The sequence below is a fragment of the Phyllopteryx taeniolatus genome, chromosome 16 (assembly GCF_024500385.1).
Source record: "Phyllopteryx taeniolatus isolate TA_2022b chromosome 16, UOR_Ptae_1.2, whole genome shotgun sequence".
In the NCBI taxonomy this organism is placed as follows: Eukaryota; Metazoa; Chordata; class Actinopteri; order Syngnathiformes; family Syngnathidae; genus Phyllopteryx; species Phyllopteryx taeniolatus.
The window spans coordinates 3,348,732-3,371,421 of NC_084517.1; the positions used below are offsets into that span (position 1 = coordinate 3,348,732).

Consider the following 22,690-nt stretch of genomic DNA (forward strand, 5'->3'; position numbering starts at 1 on the left):
AATAATGAAACTCTCCCAAATACTCCTTTCAGTTACTATATAGGTACATTAATTTTGAATTTGAATTTACCTAGTATTTGGAACTCACATTTTGTTGAAAAATGGCCTTATTGACTATAATTTCCACTTTCACCGAATGCAGTCTCACCAATTTACAATCTCCCTACTATTTAAATACTGTACAGTACAAGGTATTTCGGACGATCAACATTTGTAATTATCAAATGAGGGTTTACATTTTTAGTGGCCACAGGTGACCCAGGTCCTTACCTCTTTTAAAATAAAACATACTTTTGTTAATTTAGCATTAAATAATAGTCATACTTAATGCTAACCACGTTTTTTCTCTCTCACACACACACACACACACACAAACAATTTTCCTGTCTGCTCTTTGGAAATAATGTTTTCTAAATGAAATGTCACACCATGACATGTCCCACCAACATATTTTTGGTCATTATGGTCTTGGATAACCCATTCCGTAATTTAATTGGCAGACTTTTACTTGTAAATTGTGCACTTGAAACATCCACTAATCAGCTGGTGTGATCTACTGCCACCTTGAATCGTGTAATGCACAATCTGTCCCTGATAGACCTGTCACTCTGTGACACTGACATGAAATTTGCTCTCCATAATGCGCTGAACATATAAACCAAATTGTTTTTTTTAGAAAGATTTATTTTGAACGTAGATTAAATGATGTGGGTCATTTAAAGGACTATTCAAATATGCATCAAATACTGCAAAAACAGAAATGTTTAATGTAATTTGATCGTCCACTCAGTGACAGGCCCACAGTTGTGGTACTTGAACTTTAAATATTGTTTTGCTCGCAAATTAAAGTTTTAAAGGATACTGTTTGATTTATCAGGAGGTTGAGTGCCTTTCTTTCAAAAATGTCACTCCGTGTCATGTTTATTTTAACAGTTCTAAAAAAAAAAAATGTCTGGTAGAAGAAATTTGCTCTACTGGCAATTATGTCAAGAGGGTCCAAATAACTAATAAAAATCAAATGTTGCATTTTGAATGCACTTAAAAATATAGAAAGTCAAAATATATAACTAATAATAATCTCCTGCTTACTTTTTTATAGCAAAGATTTACTAAAGAATAGTAGAATAAAAATACCAGATGGAAACCACACTTGTCTTGAGTTCTTATATAGCTGGATAAATGGAGGGGGAGACTTTAAGCAATACTTCCTAAAAGCACCTTTTATCACAGATTCATTTTGACATGTTTAAAATATACCATAATGAAGATGTATAATAATAATTTTATTCATTTAAAAAAATAAGTTGGTATTTAGGTAGATTTTGTTATTAATTGTTAAACTTGGTTACATGCAAATGATTTATGAATTAGGAAAACAATTTAGGGTCACCCGACACATCAGTGTTTCGAACCCAGACATTACATTTTTTATTTTACTTTTTTTTGTTAAAACCGTCATGAGAACATTTCAAACTAGTTTAATCACCCAACAAAAAAAAGAAAAAAAACTATATTTAAAGGACCGGCGCTGTTTATGCTGAGAAGTATCATAGGAGTAAATGGGAAATGTAGTTTTATTGGTTTCACGAGTCACGAAAAGCTAGTTTCTTGTATCTTTTCAGACTTCATATCCCATGTGTCATTGCGGACAGCACGTCCGGTTGAAGGGACGCATGAGCTCACGCGGACTGTCTCTGGGAGTGCTGAGTCGAATATCCTCTTTGGCGTCTCCACCGATAGAAACCGGCCGCTATATTTCACCTAGGTCGGGTTGAAAACATTCCTCCTCGAGTTGGGACGCTCTCTATCATTCCAAGGTGTGGCCTGAACACCGGGATTTGGGTGGACACTTAACGTAGCCCAAGAACGGCGTTGCTCAAATCTCACTATAGTGAAAAATTCAAAACCCACGATGGACTCGAGAGACACTGCCCCTGATTCTTGGGAACAAGAGGACGATGGGGAGGCCACAATCGACGGGCAGCTTGAATCTGCTTTCACAAGCTTAAATGTGAACGCTAAACCATTTGTTCCCAATGTGAACGCCGCCGAATTTGTCCCGACGTTTGCCATGAAAGCACACTCTGAAAATCTCGATTCAATGGGTAAGCCGTCTTGTCACGTTGGGTAGCAACATTAGCGACATGCTAGTCGTTAACGTGAGCACGACTGTGCAGGTGCTAACTCGAGCGACTCTACACACGCGCGCGTTCGTGTTTTAGAACTACTGCACGGTCTACTTTTATTCTATAATTGGACGTGTATTGCGCTGAAATGAAAACATCGGTGAGAGTGTATGTTCAGGTTATGGTTGGATCCTCGTGTTATGGAATTGTATCACTTTTCTGTATGTGTTAAATGCCTGGTGTATCCCAACCGGCATTAGCGTGTTAGCTGTGAATGCTAACGTAGCGTGTGGTTTCACGATAGTGTGCTGAACTCTTGTACCGCCCTGTTTTACTTATTGTGGCGTATAAACCGTTATTTCTCCAAACGGTACACGTTATTGGAAGAGGAATGTTATTGAAGGAAATTTGGAACTGTTGTCATATTTAACAGTTATAAACGCATTGAATCACTTTGGTAAAGCTAACCTACTTGGACTCTTACGTGTTGACCTTAGTGTGGTGTGACGTGGATATTATGATTCATTGAACTCTTTGTCAAGGCCCGTTTCCAGGCGTAAACAACACTACAAGCGCTAAGGACGCAATGGTCGACACAATACAATATTATATGGTGTTGTAACGGGTAGCTGGTTACATGACACACTCACTTTTCTGTTTTATTTAGCAGGACGTTTAATAATAAACTTAACTGTTTTTTCAAAACTTTCAGCTCAAGCTCTAAATTGGATATGTGTGTCCCATTGGGCCCAAGCTTAAAACCAATACAGTGGCTTAACATTTATATACTTTACATAGACTAATGATAAATAATAAAGCAGATACCACTGTATTATGACAAACCTGAATCAAAAGCCATTTACAATGAATTGTATGCCTTCTTGACATTAAACAATGACTTGCGACCCTCACTTTGGCAACAAAACAGTTGTGCATACAGTATGGTATGGTAATATCTGAATGATGGAGATTAAACAATACCTGAATTCGTCACTTCTGGTTTTGGAATAACAAAGCATGTTGTTTTTCAGTTGCTGTTGAAAAAATAGCCACCATGGAGGTGACAGAAAGCGCTGGTATGTATGGCCTCAGTGTCTTAAGTGTGTGTGCCATCGAGCATTCCAGCAGTGAGATCTATTTTCATTTGTTGTTCAATACTTTACAGGCAGTCTTATAGTAAGTCCTGTAATGACTGTTGTGCCAAATTACTGAAATGCATTTACATAAGTTTCAGTTTTATGTGAAGAGCCCCTCTTTGAATGTGATCTACTACTTGTCTACAAACTACTTAAATTGTAGGTGAGCCTCAGCTTCTTGGAGGTTGTTTAAAAATTTCAAACACTTTCAATGCACCAGTTTTCAGTTACTTAAAGCAGAAGTAGTTGAGTCATAGGTAACAGACAACAGAATGTATAGATTAGGGGCTTGGAATCTCTGGAACGAGGCCAATTCGATACATATCTAGATACATGGGTAGCGATTCAATTTAAAAAAAAAAAACATGTTTTTGGGCGGAACGATTCGATACGATTTGATTCAGTATGTGAGCGATACGATTCTCGATTTGATTCGGAGGCAGAAAAAATGTGATAGTTAACATTTGCACATGTGCTAATCATAAAGAACCTTGACTTAATCCAATTCTATAAAATTACATTTGTCTAACCTTATTTTAAAAACATGTACATACATGCAAATCAGTCGCCTTTCGGCGAAATTCCCCGTTTTGAACTAAAAATGTATTTTCATGACCATAAGGTGCACCATATGAAAAGGCGCAGTCTCAGTTCCGGGGTCTGTTTCTGTATTTTAACACATACATAAGGCGCACCATATTATTGGGCGCAGGCATGGTAAAACATACGCTATCTTAAAACATACGGTAGCATGGATGCACGCTAAAACAATGTTTTTAAAAAGGCAGCGGGAGCAAAACTGAGTTCGGTCGTACTTTATTGGAAGTATTCAACAATGTACTCACGTTATTTTTTTGATCAATCCTCATCCACAAATCCATCAAAGTCCTCATGTTCTGTATCTGAAATGAACAGCTGGGCAAGTTCTAAATCAAACACGCCAGGTTCCCTCTCGTCATTGTCGGAGTCTGTCTCGTTGCCGTGCGGCTCGTCTGAAGTGATGCCGGCTTTTACGAAAGCTCGAACAGCCGTGCAAGCAGACACATACCGGAACTATATACCTACTGGGGGCGTGCCTTTAGCGTCCTCCTTCACGCTCACCCTTCCCCCTTCCGCATGCTGTCCTCAGTCACGTCCACCTTCCTCTATATAAGCAGCGTGTCGGCAGGAAATGCTCCCAGTCAGTCAAGCGTAGCGCTCATCACACAACATTTATAGATTTGGAACTCTGCACACATATGGCGCCCCGTCCATTCTGGCGAAAATTTAAGAATTTAAGGGGGGGTTTCAGTCGCTGACGTCATAGGCTGTTTCGTATTCGTTGGACGCTGGCAGCTAGATACATTCCACACGTTCACCATCCACACACAGATTTAATTGTGAATATTACACCGCGGCGGACTAATATGCGGCCTGAGGTTCCGCGTGTGTGCTCGGGACCTGGTTTGGGTAAGTCACACGAGTCGACGAGACCAGAAAAAAACTTCCGCTGCTTCTGCAGTTAAGTAACTGTACTTGTACTCTGTGACAATAAGCTAAATGTCGCTCGCTACTTTTATTTATAAATTAGTGCGCGAGACTTCGACTTCCGCATCGGACGCTGTTCAGCGGGCATCCTCTATTGCTACTCTCAGGTTTAAGCAACATTTTTGCTCATCAGATCAGCCCTTGTCGTATTTGTTACACTGGTCTTTTGCATTTTCGCGTTGAGGTGCTACGGGTTGTGGTCCCCGCAGAACCGCAAAGCACACGTAGCACAAGACGACAAGTCTTGTACATCTTGTATTAATGAGGAAACGCGCCTACAATTATCTAATGATTTTACGGATGTGTTAAATGTATGAACCAACAGAGCGATGTTAGGGATAATGTCACAACACAGAATGAACCAACTTCAAATACAGAAATAGCCAATAAAAACTGAAAAATATTGTTTTTAATATTTTCCTGGAGTATGCTTGTGGGACTAGCCTTTGAAGTTTTTAAGAGTGAAAAATTAAGTGTAACAGACTGATTTTAGTCAATTCTTTTCCAGAATGAGAGTGCTTAAAGAGGAGGATGCTATTCATGTGGAACAGCTTGAAGCAGGCATCAGGTGCAGGTCATTGTGGGCCTGGCTCAAATTGGATAACAAAAAAGCAAAGAAATGAGGCAAATTTAATTATAATCTTAAATTTGTACGTCAAAATGTTGTTGAGTGGTGTAAATAAATATATTTTGCCTTATTGTACTCTTCAGATTCTTCTAGATTGCATAATTTATGTTAAAATAATAATTCTCCGCGGGGGCCTTGCGATCCCCCCCAGACTCCCCCTTACAATGTTTTTTTTTTTTGGGTCAACTTTTTCATGCCTTTCATCTGTACATGTCTCCATGTACAGTAAAAGACCACTTAACCATGAGCATTGTTGCTTTATGGCACTGCAAAATTTTTTTATTTAAATGGACCACAACAATACAACTATTAATTTTTAAGATTTTCTCTCCACAAACTTTGCACAAACAATATTTAAAGAGCCAAGGGTGGTCTCGCACACCGTCCCTTTCAAGCTAGGACCGCCATTGCACACATGCGCTGACTGACTTTTTGAACATTTAAGTCGTGATGACTAGCTGGCCAATGTTGTGGCAGTTTCGGAACATACCTGGCTTTGTGTCCTCCCGGTAGTTTCTTATTACGGTCACACAGTACCAACACAAACGTATAAGTGGGCCGCGAGGACTCGAGAAGAAGCATTAGTTTGCTGAGTTACAGCCCAAGGAAATTGGCAAGATGTACTTGTGTACAATCTGTGGCGCACATTTCGGCGCCGGCCCCGGTGTCAACGGCGGACTTGAGATAAAGTACATAACGTGACGTCGGATTGAATGTTTACAACTCTTGGGGTAACGCTACTTTGCTATCGGCGTGACCACGAAAGTAGCTTAACGACTGAAAAGCTATTTGATGTTGAAATAGTGACGCTGCGCAGAAATGTAGTTAAGCTTGTCGTGTCGCTAATATCCACCACTGCTGCGTTTGGTTGTAAACATAACGTTACCTGCCGAGGACCGCGAGATCTCTCGTGCTTGTTTTACGAGATGAAAACCATAAACCTTCAGGCAACCGATTCCCAGGCTCGCGGTATCCAGTCCGCAGCGCTACAGCTGACAAATCTATGGATTCCTGGCGGATTTTGTATCTATATCGGAGTCTGCTACTGATAAAGTCGTGTATCTCGCCTTTACGAACGGATGTCCGGTCGCATCGGTTTATCATTCCCAACCCTAGTATAGATACTGAGTCTAGAAGGTGGGCTAGATTGGCTATTGAACTCTGCATTGATTTATGCCAAGTAACTATCTCCACCTTGTTGCTTTAAATTGTTTTAATTGGTAATAACCATTCACAATTTTTTTGTAATAGATTGGTTAAATCCACTTTTTAGAGGGTTGAGATTCCCTCCACACAGGCGAGGCCGGGATTTGAACCCCAGTCCTCAGAACTGTGAGGCAGATGTGCTAACCAGTCGAGCACCGTGCCGCCTTGGTTAACACGTCAAGATGTAAATACAATGAAATAAAAGTTAGAATTCTGAACACTCATAATTCATCTTTTGATCTGAAACCCAAATGTCTATACCCGAAGAAAACCCATGCAGGCGTGGGGAGAAGATGCAAACTCCACACAGGGGCTGTCAGACAAATGTGCTAAGCAGTTAGCAACCGTGCCGCCAATGTCTTGTGTGTTTGTGGGGAAAATGGTAAATGGCTTTTACGTCGATGGAAGACTTGGGCCACCACCATTGTTTTTTCCTTCCTAATTAAGTAAGACTGATAAACAATAGCCGACAATCTTCCAGCAGCCAACCCCTTGCAAACATACAATTGAAAGAGTTAAATAGTAGTGGAGCCTGTCTGCTCTGTGAGTGAAGAAGTAGGTTTAGTTTTTATTTTATTTTATTAACTATTTGCAAAATGAATGTTTGGGTGGTATGAAAAGTTGACTTGGTGAATTGAACTTAGCCCAATGTGCTGTGTTTTCTTAAACTGATGCCAGACATAGTGAAATATAACATTTTTAACAATTTTATAAAAATGCAGTAGTAGTTATTGCTGCCCACATGCTAAATACAGTTAATTGTTGAGGTTGCTTTATATGCTGCAGAACATTAAGAAACAGTATTTCACATCTGAATTGGTGTCATTTAACTGAAATGTTATACACACTGTATATTTGAAAAACGTGTGTGTAGAGGTGCAACAATTAATCGATAACTAATCAGTTATCAAATTGATCTACAACTAATTATCAAATTAATCAACAAATATTTTGATAATCAATTCGTTTAGAGCACTTTTTTTTATTTCAAATTGTCCAAATCCTGGAATTTCAGCCTCAACAGTAAATATTGTCAGATTTCTGTAGTCCTCCATGAAAGCAGACAGATCATCTTTGTCTTTAATCGGACCTTTGCAAACATTTGTTTTTACTTGCTGGCCCATCCAGTAACTGATTTTTAATCAATTTATATTTGTGCATATTCTCTTTTGTCAATTTCAAATGGTGTCCTGTTTTTGAATAAAGGGATGGAAATTACAAAATATATATATTTTTTTATCTGATTCATCAGTTAATGCAAAACAATAATATTCAGATTAATGGTTTTGTTAAAGCAGTCGTTAGTTGCAGGCCCTAGACTTTAGTAAAATTATTATTTGGAGAAGAAAATGTGCACATAAGTCTGAAATATTTCTGCAGCTCCGTTGGAGAATGGTGACACAGAAATGACGCCAGAGGAACCGTGGGACCAGAAAGAAGCTGAACCAAACGAGGAAGAGCCAGGAGGTGGGTGCCGTGGCGACTGTGGGCCTGAGGTGTTAGCAACAACTGAGGAGACGGGGTCAGAGATGGTGGAAGAGGAAGAGGAAATACCTGCGCCCAAGGTTCCCCCTATGCAGCCAGATGCCCCCAAGAAGGAACACATCAATGTTGTGTTCATCGGACATGTAGGTCAGTGCAAATAAATACATGGCTCATAATTTGTCACAAATGTACTGCATTTGTTTGTGAGAACAGTGGAGCCTTGACTATACTGCCTTTTCACACTGCACGACTTAGGTGTCAGCACAAACACTGGCGATAGGACTGCGCGTTTAAAATTGATATCACTATAATAATGGAATACCTTCATGGTAAAAGTATATAGAGTAATATAAATTTTTGTGTAAACGGTATACAATTGAAGTGTTTCTGAATGGGTTATATACAGGTATGTGCCAAAAAATTTGAATATCGAGGGAAAGACCGTTTCAAAAATTGAAACTTGTATGTTACATTAGTTCACCACACACAAAGTGAACTATTTCAAGCCTTGTTTAAATTTGGATGATTATGGCAGAAGGCAAAAATGAACACATCCAATATTTCACAAAATTAGAATATCACGACAAAGTTCAGCTTTGTAGGCTCCCCGTGTCCAAATCTTGTCAGCTAACTATTGCGAAACACTTGCAGAGGTTTTTCACAACCTTTAAATGGTCTCAGTCTGGCTTAGTAGGTTTCAGAATCATGGGGAAGACTGCTGACTTGACGGTTGTGCAGCAAACCATCATTGACACCCTCCATAAGGAGAAATGGTCTCAAAAAGAAATCGCAAAAGAAACTGGATGCTCACAGAGCGCTGTATCAAAGTACATTAACAGAGTGTAAAGCGGAAGGGGAAAATGTGGCTAGAAAAAGTGCAAATGTGACAGGGATGACCGCAGTCTTGAGAGGATTGTCAAGCAATGGCGATTCAGAAATCTGGGGGAGCTTATAAGGAGTGGACTGAGGCTGGTGTCAGTGCATCAAAAACCGCCACATACAGCTACAGCTGTAGAATTCCATGTCAAGCCACTCCTGAACCCAAAACAACGTCAGAAGCGTCTGTATTGGGCTAAGGAGAGAGAGAACTGGTCTGTTGCCGAGTGGTCCCAAGTCCTCTTTTCAGATGAAAGTAAATTTTGCATTTCATTTGGAAATCAAGGTCCCAGATTCTGGAGGAAAACTGGAGAAGCACAGAAGTCAAGCTGCTTAAAGTCCAGTCTGAAGTTTCCACCGTCAGTAATGGTTTGGGGAGCCATGTCATTTGCTGGTGTGGGTCCATTGTCTTAACAAGTCCACAGTCAACGCAGCTGCCTACTAGGAAATTTTAGAGCACTTCATGCTTTTTGCTGCCCACAAAGCTAAAACTACCAATACCTGGTTTAATAGCCATGGAACTACAGTACTTGATTAGCCAGCAAACTCGTCTGACTTCAACCACATTGAAAATTTATGGGGTATTGTCAAGAGGAAGATTGGGGAACAGAAACCCTAAAAGGCAGACAATCTGAGGGCCAATATCAAAGCAACTTGGGCTACAGTAAGTAACACCTGAACTGTGTCAAAGGCCGATCACCTCCATGCCACGCCGCCTTGATACTGTAATTAATGCAAATGAAGGACCAACAAAGTACTGAGGCCATATTACTTTAATCCACTTTTTAGAAGGCCAACATTTCTGTGTTGAATATCCTTTTTTGTTGGTCACATAAAATATTTGTGAAATACTGGATTTGTTTATTTTAATTTTTTTTGTCTTTCTGCCATAGTCATCAAAATTGAAACAAAGGCTTGACATATTGCACTTTGTGTGTGGGGAACTAATATAACATACAAGTTTCACATTTTTGAAACAATTTATTTAAATAAATGGACTTTCCCTCAATATTTTAACTTTTGGGCACATACCTGTAGTCCCTAAGCAAAGCTAAATTGGGGGAAAAAAGAAACAAGAACAAAAATATGTAATTTTATTATACAGATCTCCAAACTTAAAATCAGAACTCTGTGGTGCAAAATGGTACAAACGAGCACAAATAACATCTTGATACATCTTCATTTAAAATGGGTATCAGTCATACCTATTTTAAATAAAAGCAGTACAACAGGCTATTTACTACAATGCAAATATACAACCCCAATTCCAATGAAGTTGGGACGTTGAACATGATTTGCAAATCATTGTATTCTGTTTTTATTTGTTTAACACATGGTCCCAACTTCCTTGGAATTGGGGTTGTACAATGACGTCATGAACAAGTGCCTAGTCTATACTGAAGGCCAAATCTATACTGTCTCCTGCAACCATGTATACCACACACCACTAGCTGGCGATGCCATATCCAAACATGAAAGTATTAGAAGTGAAAAAAACAAAAGCAACAAAAAGATGACAGTGAAAACTGATGCCACTTTTTACATTTGTACATTTGAGTACTCGCCGACACTGAGTACCAATACTTGATTATGCCATTACGTCTAGCAGTCTAGAACCCCCCGCGAAAGGTGAAAAACTGCGAAGTAGGATTTTGCCCCCACCCCAGGAATTTTTGTCTATGTGGGTACCAGAATGTTTAAAATATGTAAACAGTATTTATACTATATGAGACAAAGATTGCAACAGTACGCATATTTATTTTATATTTTAAATATTTACATATTTATAAAAAAAATATTTAATTATAAAACCTTATACAGTAATATTTACTTTGTCCTGATAATATTGGTGTCCAAACTCCCTGTCTTTTCCCTGCAATCAGAAATCCACAATGCAAATGCATCTTCCATTTTCATCCATACATCCATCCATCCATTTTCTGAGCCGCTTCTCCTCACTAGGGTCGCGGGCGTGCTGGAGCCTATCCCAGCTGTCATCGGGCAGGAGGCAGGGTACACCCTGAACTGGTTGCCAGCCAATCGCAGGGCACATACACACAAACAACCATTCACAGTCACACCTACGGGCAATTTAGAGTCTCCAATTAATGCATGTTTTTATTTATAGTAATCTATTTTCTAATTACTAAACAATAACAATTTGGGTTCCTGACTAGGGTTGGACCTGTACCAGTATCTGTACCAATAAAGTACTTAGTTATTAGTTATTGACATCGATACCAGTGCATCCCTAGTCTTTACTGTTTATTTGAAGGCAGTAGGTTTAGCGGCAGCTAGCACCTTGTTGGCCTGTCTATCAGCTTGCTAGTTCATCGCTCTAATTCATCCCAAATGTGTTCGATCAGGTTGGGGTCAGGACTCTGTGCATTCCATTCAAGTTCATCCACACCAGACTCTGTCATGCATGTTTTTATGGACCTTGCTTTGTGCCCTGGTGCACAGTCATGTTGGAATAGGAAGGGGCCAGCATCAAACTGTTCCCACAAATTTGGGAGCTTGCAATTGTCCAAAATCTTGTGGTATGCTGAAGCATTCAGTTCATTTCACTGGAAGAAAGGGGCCAAGCCCAGCTCGTGAAAAACAACCCCACACCATAATCCCCCCCCCCCCCCCCCCCCCCTCCTCAAAACTTTACACTTGGCCCAGTGCAGTCAGACAAGTACCATTCTCCTGGGAACCGCCAAACTCACTCTTTCCGTCAGATTGCCAGTTGGAGAAGTGTGATTCGTCACTCCAGAGAATGTCTCCCCTGCTCTAGAGTAGAGGCTGACAGGAGTGTGGAGGTTGACTCTTGCTCCCGCCCACTCCCACAGAGATCGCTCCCACTCCCTCGCAATCCCACGTTTTAAAAAATATCCCACCAAAATCCAGCCCAATCCTGAATTTTTGAAAAAAAAATCCCAATTTCTTTTTTTTTAATTTTTCTTCCTCAGTATAAAATTTGCAGTCCTGTAATTTGTCGTGGATAATGCACATTTCCCCCCCCAAAAAATGTCAAAAGTCAATAGTGCGCATTACACATGGGTAAAGAGAAAAATGGGGGGGGGGGGGGAAGTCACATTTTATAAATGTATGCCGCCATCTAGAGCTTATGAAAAAGCTGTACACTTTCATTCCAATAAGCCACCACCACCTAGAGGTTATGAAAGGTGTACACTTTATTCCCGTATGCCTCCGCCACCTAGAGGGTTTATATTCCATTAGCATTTCATTCATGTATTCAGGACCTAAACCGTTTAGTGATTTATAGACCAGTAGCAGAACTTTAAAATCTATTCTAAAGCTAACTGGAAGCCAGTGTAAAGACTTTAGAATTTGAGTAATATGCTCTGACCTCTTTGTTCTTGTCAGAACCCGAGCTTCAGCATTTTGAATTTTAGTAGTTCCCGCTCCTTCCCAATCATGTGATTGAAGGTGAAATTCACTCTTGTTCCACGGGACCCACAGGACCCGGTGGGAATCCCCAAAAATGTCAGCCTCTACTCTAGAATCCAGTGGTAGCGTGCTTTACACCACTACATCCGGCGCTTTGCGTTGGACTTGATGTATGGCTCGGATGCAGCTGCTCGGCCATGGAAACCTGTTCCATGAATGTCTCTGCGCACTGTTCTTGAGGTAATCTTGAAGGCCACAGTTTGGAGGTGTGTAGCTATTGACTCAGCAGAAAGTTGGCGTCCTCTTGGCACTATGTGCCTCAGCATCCGCTTACCCTGCTTCGTCAGTTTACATGGCATACCACTTTGTGGCTGAGTTGCTGTTGTTCCCAAACGCTTCCACGTTCTTAAAATACAGTCGACTGTGGAATATTTAATATCCTAATATTTAGGAGCGAGGAAATTTCCTGACTGGACTTGTTGCACAGGTGGCATATTATCACACTGCTAGGCTAGAATTCACTGAACTCCTGAGAGCGACCCATTCTTTCACAAATGTTTGTAAAAACAGCATGCCTCGGTGCTTGATTTTATACACCTGTGGCCACCTGATTCCGATTTGGATGGGGGACCGAATACCTTTGACAATAGTGTATGTTGGATTTAAGTCACTCAAGTGATTGTCAAAACATATAACCATTGTATTTCCTCTTTAGATGCTGGAAAGTCCACGATTGGCGGACAAATCATGTAAGTTGCACAGGTTTTGTTTTGGTACATTTCATCTAACTGTGGGTGAAAATACTCATTACTCTTGTCTCATATTTTCTCTTGTTCCCTTCCTCACCATTAGGTATCTTACAGGCATGGTAGATAAGAGAACCTTAGAGAAGTATGAGAGAGAAGCAAAGGAGAAGAACCGAGAAACCTGGTGAGTGGATGTGTTGTTCTGTTATTTCAAACTAGAAAATGGAGATATGCTCACTTCTGAGCAATTTAAAAGTAATTATTGTTAAAATATATTTCACCCTCTTATGTATTTTAAACAAATTTTAGACTACTCCTTGATCTGTCACCTTAACGTGGTGGAGGGGTTTGTGTGTCCCAATGATCCTAGGAGCTAAGTTGTCTGGGGCTTCACGCCACTGGTAGGGTCACCCATGGCAAACAGGTCCTAGGTGAGGGACTAGACAAAGCACGGCTCCAAAAACTAATACAATTAATGGATTTAGGTTTCCCTTGCCTGGACGCGGGTCACTCTGGAGCCGGGCCCCGAGGTGGGGCTCGCAGGCGAGCGCCTGGTGGCTGGGCCTGCACCCCTGGGGCCCGGCCGGGCACAGCCCGAAAGGGTAACGTGGGTCCCCCCTTCCCATGGGCTCACCACCTGTGGGAGGGGCCATAGGGGTCTGGTGCAGTGTGAGCTGGGCGGTGGCTGTAGGCGGGGAGCTTGACGATCCGATCCCCGGCTACAAAAACTGGCTCTCGGGACGTAGAATATATCACCTTTCTGGCCGGGAAGGAGCCCGAGCTGGTGTGTGAGGTTGAGAAGTTCAGACTAGATGTAGTCGGGCTCACCTCCACACATGGCTTGGGCTCTGGTACCAGTCCTCTTGAGAGGGATTTGACTCTTTTCCACTCTGGAGTTGCCCAAGGTGCGAGGCGCAGAGCAGGTGTGGGTATACTTAATGCCCCCCGGTTCAGCGCCTGTACGTTGGGTTTAACTCCGTCCTGACTGTTGTTTGTGCCTATACACAGTTTGAGGGGGTGCTGGAGAGTGCTCGCGCTGGGGACTCCATTGTTCTGCTGGGGGACTGCAATGCTCACGTGGGCAATGACAGTGAGACCTGGAAGGGCGTGATCAGGAGGAACCCAAATCAGAACCCGAGTGGTGTTCTGTTATTGGACTTCTGTGCTCACCACAGATTGTCCATAACAAACACCATGTTCAAGCATAAGGGTGTCCACACATGCACTTAGCACCAGGACACCCTAAGTCGCACTTCGATGATCGACTTTGTGGTCATGTCATCTGACTTGCGGCCGCATGTCTTAGACACTCGGGTGAAGAGAGGGGCGGAGCTGTCAACTGATCACCACCTGGTGGTGAGTTGGCTCTGATGGTGGGGGAAGATGCCGGTCCGAGCTGGCAGGCCCAAACGTATTGTGAGGGTCTGCTGGGAAAATCTGGCAGAATCCCCTGTCAGAAGGAGTTTCAACTCCCACCTCTAGCAGAACTTCATCCACATCTCGAGGGAGGCGGGGGACATTGAGTCAGAGTGGACCATGTTCCGCGGCTCTATTGCTGAGGCGGCCAACCATGGCTGAGGCCGTAAGGGGGTTGGTGCTTGTCGTGGCGGCAATCCCCGAACCCGTTGGTGGACACCAACGGTGAGGGATGTTGTCAAGCTGAAGGAGTCCTATCGGGCCTTTTTGGCCTGTGGGACTCCTAAGGCAGCTGATGGGTACCGGCTGGCCAAGCGAAATGCAGCTTTGGTGGTTGCTGAGGCAAAAACTCGGGCCTGGGAGGAGTTCGGTGTGCCCATGGAGAATGACTTCCGGACAGCTTCGAGGAAATTCTTGTCCACCACCTGGTATCTCTGGAGAGGGAAGCAGGGCACCATCAACACTGTGTATAGTGGGGATGGGGTGCTGCTGACCTCGACTCGGGACGTTGTGGGTTGGTGGGGAGAATACTTTGAAGACCTCCACAATTCCACCGACACGCCTTCCCATGAGGAAGCGGAGTCTGGGGTCTCTGAGGCAGGCTCGCCTATATCTGGGGTTGAGGTCATCGAGGTGGTTAAAAAACTCTTCGGTGGCAAGTCCCGGGAGTGGATGAGATTCACCCAGAGTTCCTAAAGGCTCTGGATGTTGTAGGGGTGTCCTGGTTGACATGCTTCTGCAACATCGCGTGGACATCGGTGACAGTGCCTCTGGATTGGCAGACTGGGGTGGTGGGACCAGAGGATGTGTTCCAACTACGAGGGGCATCACACTCCTCCGCCTTCCTGGTAAGGTCTATTCAGGGGTGCTGGAGAGGAGGGTCCGTCGGGAAGTCGAATCTTGGATTCAGGAGGAGCAGTGTGGTTTTCATCCTGGCTGTGGAACAGTGGACCAGCTCTTCACCCTCGGCGGAGATGTGGTTCTGTTGGCTTCATCAGCCCATGATCTCCAACTCTCACTAGAGCGGTTCGCAGCAGAGTGTGAAGCGGCTGGGATGAGAATCGGCTTCTCTGCTAAAGCTACTGCCCCCGCGACCCGACCTTGGATAAGCGGAAGAAAATGGATGGATGGATGGATTTTAGAATATATAAATCCCTCCTCTTCCATAAAAAATAGGAGATTATAACATCTTGATTGTCTCTCTTCAGGTATCTGTCTTGGGCCTTGGACACCAATCAAGAGGAGCGGGACAAAGGCAAGACGGTAGAAGTGGGCCGAGCATACTTTGAAACAGACAAAAAGCACTTTACCATCTTAGATGCCCCAGGCCACAAGAGCTTTGTGCCGAACATGATTGGAGGTGCATCACAAGCTGACCTGGCTGTGCTGGTGGGTAGAGGAAAATAATCAAAATTGACTGCACATGTGATCAGACAGACAAAGTGGTGTAAGCATATCATCCGCGTCAGATGTAATGCATTAAGCCAACTAAATTAATTCTTCAAACACGTTTATCTTTGAACATAAATTCTGTCTGCATTTATGGTATATGGTTAGTTAGTACGTCAGTCGTAGTCGATTTCTGCAGAATGTGAGTCAGTGTGTGTTTCACACACAATTCCCCCAAAACAAAATGGTGACGTTAAGTTGCTTCAGAAGTATCGAGTTGACATGGACATACCATATTCTGCACTTGACTAACCTATACTAACATACATTTTGTGCTGATGGAAGTGTAGCCCAGTGGTAAAAGCAAGTGCACAGTAGCTTCCATTATCCCTGTCCTATTTGCATTCAACTTTATTTGTTTTTTTATTTTTATTTTTTTGTCGCTTGGAGTACAGAAACACAATAGGCACTCGAGTAGGTAGAAACTGATTTTACAGTGCTTCCTCAATTTACGATGGCATTGTACAGACACATTTCAAACACCATTTTTTTTCACACCAAATCTGTGCCAAAAGTGAAAAAATACAAATCTCGAACCGTATAAAATGAAAGCTTTATTTGATTTGGTAAGGTAACTACCATATCAAAGCAAATAAAACAAAATAATACAAATAGAACTGCAGCTATTGAATGTGTGGGTGTATATAAACAGACCCGTTCCAAAAAAAATTTAATATCATGTAAAAGTATATTTATTTCCATAATTCCATACAAAAAGTTAAACTTCCGTCGATGACAGATTTAGGGCCCACAATTTAAAGTTTTTTTTTTTTTTTAAACATAATTTGGGCTTCCAGCTCATAAAACCCACAATCAGGAATTCAAAAAGTTAGAATACTGTGAAGAAATCAGGCCACATTTTGCAGGCCATAAATGTTTTAAACTGAGTGTCACACATTAATCATCTACTAAACACAAAGCACCTGCACAGGTTTCCCCAGGTGTCATTAAATTGCTTCAATTTGGTTCAATTGTCTCAGTTGGTTTCAATATGGGGAGGCCTGCAGACTTGGCAACTGGCCAGAAGACCATCATTGATACCCTCCATAGGATGGGTAAGCCACAAAGGTTCATAGCTAAGGAGGCTGGCTGTTCACAGAGTGCTGTGTCCAAGCATATCAATGAAAAGTCTAGTGGAAGGACAACATGTGGCAGGCGAAGATGCACCAGCAAAAGATGACCGGGGGCTTCAGCGGATTCAAGAATCTAGCAAAGATCCAGAAAGAGTGGAATGAGGCAGGAGTCACACTTTCAAAACCCCCCACATTCAGACGCATCTGGGAGATGGGCTACAACTGTCGGGTTCCTGGGGTCAAGCCACGCCTGAGCCAACGTAGGAAGCGTCTCAACTGGGCCAAGGAGAAGAAGGACTCAACTGTTGGCCAGTGGTCCAAGGTCCTCTTTTCCCATGAAAGTCAAGTGTGCCTTTCATTTGGAAATCTAGGTCCAAGGGGTTTGGAGGAAGACGAGTGAAGAACAGAACCCAAGCAGCTTGAGGTCCAGTGTGACATATCCACAGTCACTAATGATATGGGGTACAATGTCCAATGCAGGTGTTGATTAAACTCTTCCATCCATCCATCCATGCATCTACCGCTTATCCGAGGTCTGGTTGCGGGGGCAGTAGCTTTAGCAGGGACACCCAGACTTCCCTTTCCCCAGCCACTTCATCCATCTCTTCCGGGGGGGATCCTGAGGCGTTCCCAGGCCAGCCGAGAGACGTAGTCTCTCCAGCGTGTCCTGGGTCGTAGAGGTAGGAACGTAGATCGACCGGTAAATCGAGAGCTTCGCCTTTCGGCTTAGCTTTCGGCTGATTAAAATCTTGCTTTCTTAAATTCAAGATCACCGAAACAGTCTACCAGAATGTTTTAGAGGACTTGGTTCCTTCTGCTGAGGATCTGTATGGAGATGCAGATTTCATCTTCCAGCAGGACCTGGCCCCTGCCCATACCGCCAGAAGCACCAAAACCTGGTTTGATGCCCATGCCATCACAGTGCTTGACTCGCCAACCAAATCGCCGGATATAAACCCCATTGAGAATCTATGTGGTATTATCAAGAGGAAAATGAGGGGCACCAGACCCAAAAACAAAGATCAACTGACAGCAAGCATCAAGGAAATCTGGGCTTCCATAACTCCCAGGCAATGCCATAGGCTGATTGCCTCAATGCCACGACGCATCGAAGCAGTTTTTAAAGCAAAGGGTTTCCCAACCAAGTATTGAAGATTAATAAATTGTTTTGAAAGTACCATATTTTTATTTTATGTGACCCTAATTTCTTTCTTTTTTTTCTACAAAAACTGAGAAGAAAATTATTTCTTCACAGTATTCAAATTTTTTGAATTCCTGATATCGTGGGTTTCATGAGCTGGAAGCCCAAATTATGTAAAAATAAACAAATACTTGACATTGTTTAAATTGTGGGCCCTGAATCTATAATCTATGAAAGTTAAACTTTTTGAATGGAATTATGGAAATAAACTTTTCCATTATATAAGTTTTTTTTGGAAAGGGTCTGTATATATAATAGTATATTCGTGTTTTGTGACATGCACAGTTAGACATTGTAACACGAATGTTTGTCCTCCAGGTGATCTCTGCCAGGAAAGGCGAGTTTGAAACAGGTTTTGAAAAGGGTGGACAGACACGGGAGCACGCCATGTTGGCCAAAACAGCAGGTGTCAAGCACCTGATTGTTTTGGTGAATAAAATGGATGACGCTACAGTCAACTGGAGCCTAGAAAGGTGGGTAGATGGATCATAATGATCAACACTATGAACAGTGTTAATCTTGCAATGTTGTCTCACAGTTGGTAGGGCAGGAACAGTTTCCTTTGTTAAATTGAAAATCTTATTTACAATTGTCTTTTTACTGGTCTTAATTAGACTTTACACAGATTTTATCGGGCTGATTGATATCGGCCGATAATTAGCATTTTTATGCTGATCGGCTTTGTCGTAATTCGCCGATCGATCGGCTCCGCAAAAGAGATTTACTTCGCGTCGCTATCGTGCACAGTATATTTGAATCCAAAAGCTAGTTTATTTTTAGCCTTGTCTTTTGACGTATTATTGGAAATAATAGTTATTTAGTTATTTAAAAAAAAATGGTTATTTAAAAAAAAAAAAAAACGTCTGTGGTGTGGAATAGACAACACGTCTGAGACAGACAACACGTAATGCCCATCCATCCATCCATTTTCTGAGCCGCTTCTCCTCAATAGGGTCGCGGGCGTGCTGGAGCCTATCCCAGCTGTCATCAGGCAGGAGGCGGGGTACACCCTAAACTGTTTGCCAGCCAATCGCGTAATGCCCGGGATCAAACTACAAAACAAATTTGCTCTTTCATGATTGCCTTTTCAGACTACTGCAATAAAATCTTGTATTCCGATACCACCGCATCCCGTTTTTACAATCATTGGGCTTTATCTTGTCAACTCAAATGCGACCGGATACACACGCTACCGTGGCAACGACAACAAGAGTTGATTGTGCCGACTGTATTATGAGGACAAAATGGGGGAAAACGTGTGTTGGTGGTCACCGGTGCTCAGGACAGGAGAGGACGTTCGTTTAAGGCTTACTTTAGGTATGTTCACATACTTTTAATACGATACGGCTCGAAAGCAGACAAAAAAAACGTTATGTAGCCTAGCAAGCTAGTGGTAGCACGAACGGTTGTATGTAAACATGCAGCCATTCTGTCGAATCATGCTTTAAAGGTTCGGTGTGGGTCAAGTAATTTAATTACAAATAAAGTAATTTAATTACAGTAAGTTAGCACCCATTATTTCTGTCATGTCATGTTGGTTTGACCTGACTGATTAAAATATATGATCTGACTAGAGCAGTGATTTCCAACCTTTATGAGCCAAGGAACATATTTTACAATTGAAAAATCTCACGGCATACCAACAAACAGATGTCACAAAAAGTGAATACATTAATTACTGTATTTACTTCCTGCCATCTAATAGAAGACCATTCATTTGTTCTGTCTGTCACTATGCCTCACTGGCATAAATAGAAGAACAAAGATACATTATTTATTGTAAATATAATTTTTGGGAGCAATTACATACACAAGTATATACAGTAAATGAACAGGTCATTTAAATAGAAACATTCCTCCATCTTGTGATCGGATCGGTTATCGTTTTTTTAAAACTCTGTGATTGGTGATCGCCCCCAAAAATCCTGATCGTGTAAAGCCTAGTCTTAATATATTTTATTCCAAGGAAAGAGTAAGTCTTCATTTCTACTTTGGTCAGTGGAGTCACATTTTCCTTTGAATAAATCTATGGCAGGGGTAAAGAAAGTAAGGGGCGATATTCTAAATCAAATGTGAATTTGCATTTACTTTTTCATTTCTGCAATTTATGCATGACAGTATCCTCCCAACCCCCTGCCTATTTGTGGTTCGCTATTCATGAATTCACCTATTCATATGCTTTTCTGTGGAATCTATCCGACAATTTACTGTAAAATTCACTTGTTCGTAGCCTTTGTGCTCTTTAAACAATGCTGCAAGATGCCGCAAGGTCGCACCAAAGCCCTGGCTAATAAAAAAAGTAGCTGTGTCAAGGAAGTATGTTAAAGTGATGCGCCGAACATCTTTGCATGTCAGTGAGGAGCTAAGTTTAGCCTGAGTTGTGTGTTGAATTTACGGAGAATCTTTTCCGCATGAACATGGGCACAGAACCTTTGTAGATTTTGAAAAATCAAGTCATCAAAATAGATTTTAAAGATAATGGAAGTTGAGTTTCAAATGATATTTGTTTTTTGGGTCGTAGACTTTGGTATAGTTAATCAGGCAATTGTAAAAAAAAAAAGAGAAATTTAATGGGAGCGTAAATTTCTTGCGGTTTATCACTGTTTGCAGCAGGGCTCTGTCCCTATCACCCACAGTCGCGGGGATTTACTGTATCCATTTTTTTGTGGCAACTTGAAGCGGTACGGAAAATGGATGTATGGATGTGATACAGCTTCTCTAGAAAACCACGAGCTATGTGATCATCATTCTCTACCCTTCACAGGAAACTAGATATTTCCTAGAGTACATAAAACTTTCTTACCTTCCAGGTAATTTCAAAATTTTGCATTGTTACAATTGTATTTAAAATTTGATGGTAATATTCTTTTGAGTTATTTCCATCATATACTGTACATACAGCGGCTGAAATGTGTATTTAACACGTCACCATTTTTCTCACTAAATAATACTTCCGAAGGTGCTACTGACCGGAAAATTACACCAGATGCTGGGAACAACCCAATAAATAAATACATACAAAGAAAGTAGAACAAATAAGCTCAGAAATTAAGTTGTGTAAAAATGTGAAATGACACGGGGGGGGGGGGGGGGGGGGGGAAGGTATCGAACACATGAAGGGAAGTGCAAAAAGGGATGGAAACCCAAGACGACACCTAAAATCTATCAATAATCAAACAGCAATCCAGCCCCTTGTCAGTGCAAATGAATATCAGCTGGTTCATTCCTCATTGATGACCTACATAAAAGGTCTCATTGCCAAGATGTGAGTCAAGACCCATCTCATGACGGGTAAGATCAGAGAGCTGTTTCAAGACCATCGCAAACTAAACATAATGATGGGATTGGTTACAGGCGTATATCTAAGCTTCTGAGCTTTCCAGTGAGCACGGTGGGGGGCATAATTCGAACAAGTGGAAAGCTAATCATACCACCATAAATGTGCCTTGATCAGGTGCTCCTCGTAAGATTTTTGACAGAGGAGTGCAAAGAAAATTCAGAAGAGTTGTCCAAGAGCCAAGGACCACCTGTGGAGAGCTTCAAAAAGACCTGGAATAATTAGCAGGTACTGTTGGCACAAGGAAATCAGTGAGTAATTTACTCTGCTGTCATGACCTGTATGCACGCTCACCACTGAAGACCCCGTTGCTGGGGGAGAAGAAAAAAAAAAGTCAGCGCTCGTTTAAAGTTTGCTGGACGACATTTGGACAAACCAGTTAAATACTGGGAGGATATAGTCTGGTCAGATGAAAGCAAAATTGAACTGTTTGGATGCCATAATGCACACCATGTTTGTAGGAAGAATGGCAGTGCACATCACCCTAAAAAAACCATACTAACAGAGAACTTCGGACGTGGGAAAATCGTGTGGGGCTGCTTTTTAGAAAGTGACACTGGTAAACACATCATTGAAGGAAGGATGAATGGCAAATGTACTGAGACATTCTTGACAAATATTTGCTGCCATCTCCGAAGATGATGAAAATGAAAGGAGGGTGGATAATGCAGCAGGATAATGATGCAAAACACACTGCCAAGGAAACTCAATTGGTTTCCAAAAAAAAAAATGCTAGAATGACCCTGCCAATCACCTGACGTGAATCCAATTGAAAATCTATGGAAAGAACTGAAACGCAAGGTCCATTAAAGAAGCCCATTGAACCTTCAATATTTGAAGACTGCTTGTGTGGAGGAATGAGCCAAAATCACACCAGAGCAATGCATGTGACTTAGTTTCTCCATACAGAAGGCCTCTTGAAGCCGTCATTGCAAACAAAGGCTTTTGTACAAAGTATTAAATAAATACCAGTTGGCGTGTTCAATACTTTTTCCCTGTGTCATTTCACATTATTACACACAACTTAATTTCTGAATTTATTTGTTGTACTTTCTTTGTATGAATGGATTACTTGGGTTGTTCCTAAC

At 41.8% G+C, this 22,690-nt stretch overlaps 1 protein-coding gene across 3 annotated transcripts in view; it reads left to right on the forward strand.

Annotated features, from left to right (window-relative positions):
* Positions 1-1,645: 1,645 nt before the first annotated feature.
* The window catches only part of gspt1l (G1 to S phase transition 1, like), a 34,017-nt gene continuing 12,972 nt past the window's right edge, over positions 1,646-22,690 (forward strand). The window contains exons 1-7 of one of the 3 annotated variants that reach the window (XM_061749798.1): positions 1,646-2,105; positions 3,158-3,202; positions 8,004-8,255; positions 13,096-13,129; positions 13,233-13,310; positions 15,751-15,931; positions 18,584-18,738. In XM_061749798.1, the coding sequence (XP_061605782.1) occupies positions 1,913-2,105; positions 3,158-3,202; positions 8,004-8,255; positions 13,096-13,129; positions 13,233-13,310; positions 15,751-15,931; positions 18,584-18,738 (938 nt within the window). In that variant the 5' untranslated portion in view covers positions 1,646-1,912. Of the gene's footprint in view, positions 2,106-2,163; positions 2,287-3,157; positions 3,203-8,003; positions 8,256-13,095; positions 13,130-13,232; positions 13,311-15,750; positions 15,932-18,583; positions 18,739-22,690 lie in introns of those variants that run through there. The other 2 variants (XM_061749800.1, XM_061749799.1) reach the window with 2 other exon arrangements.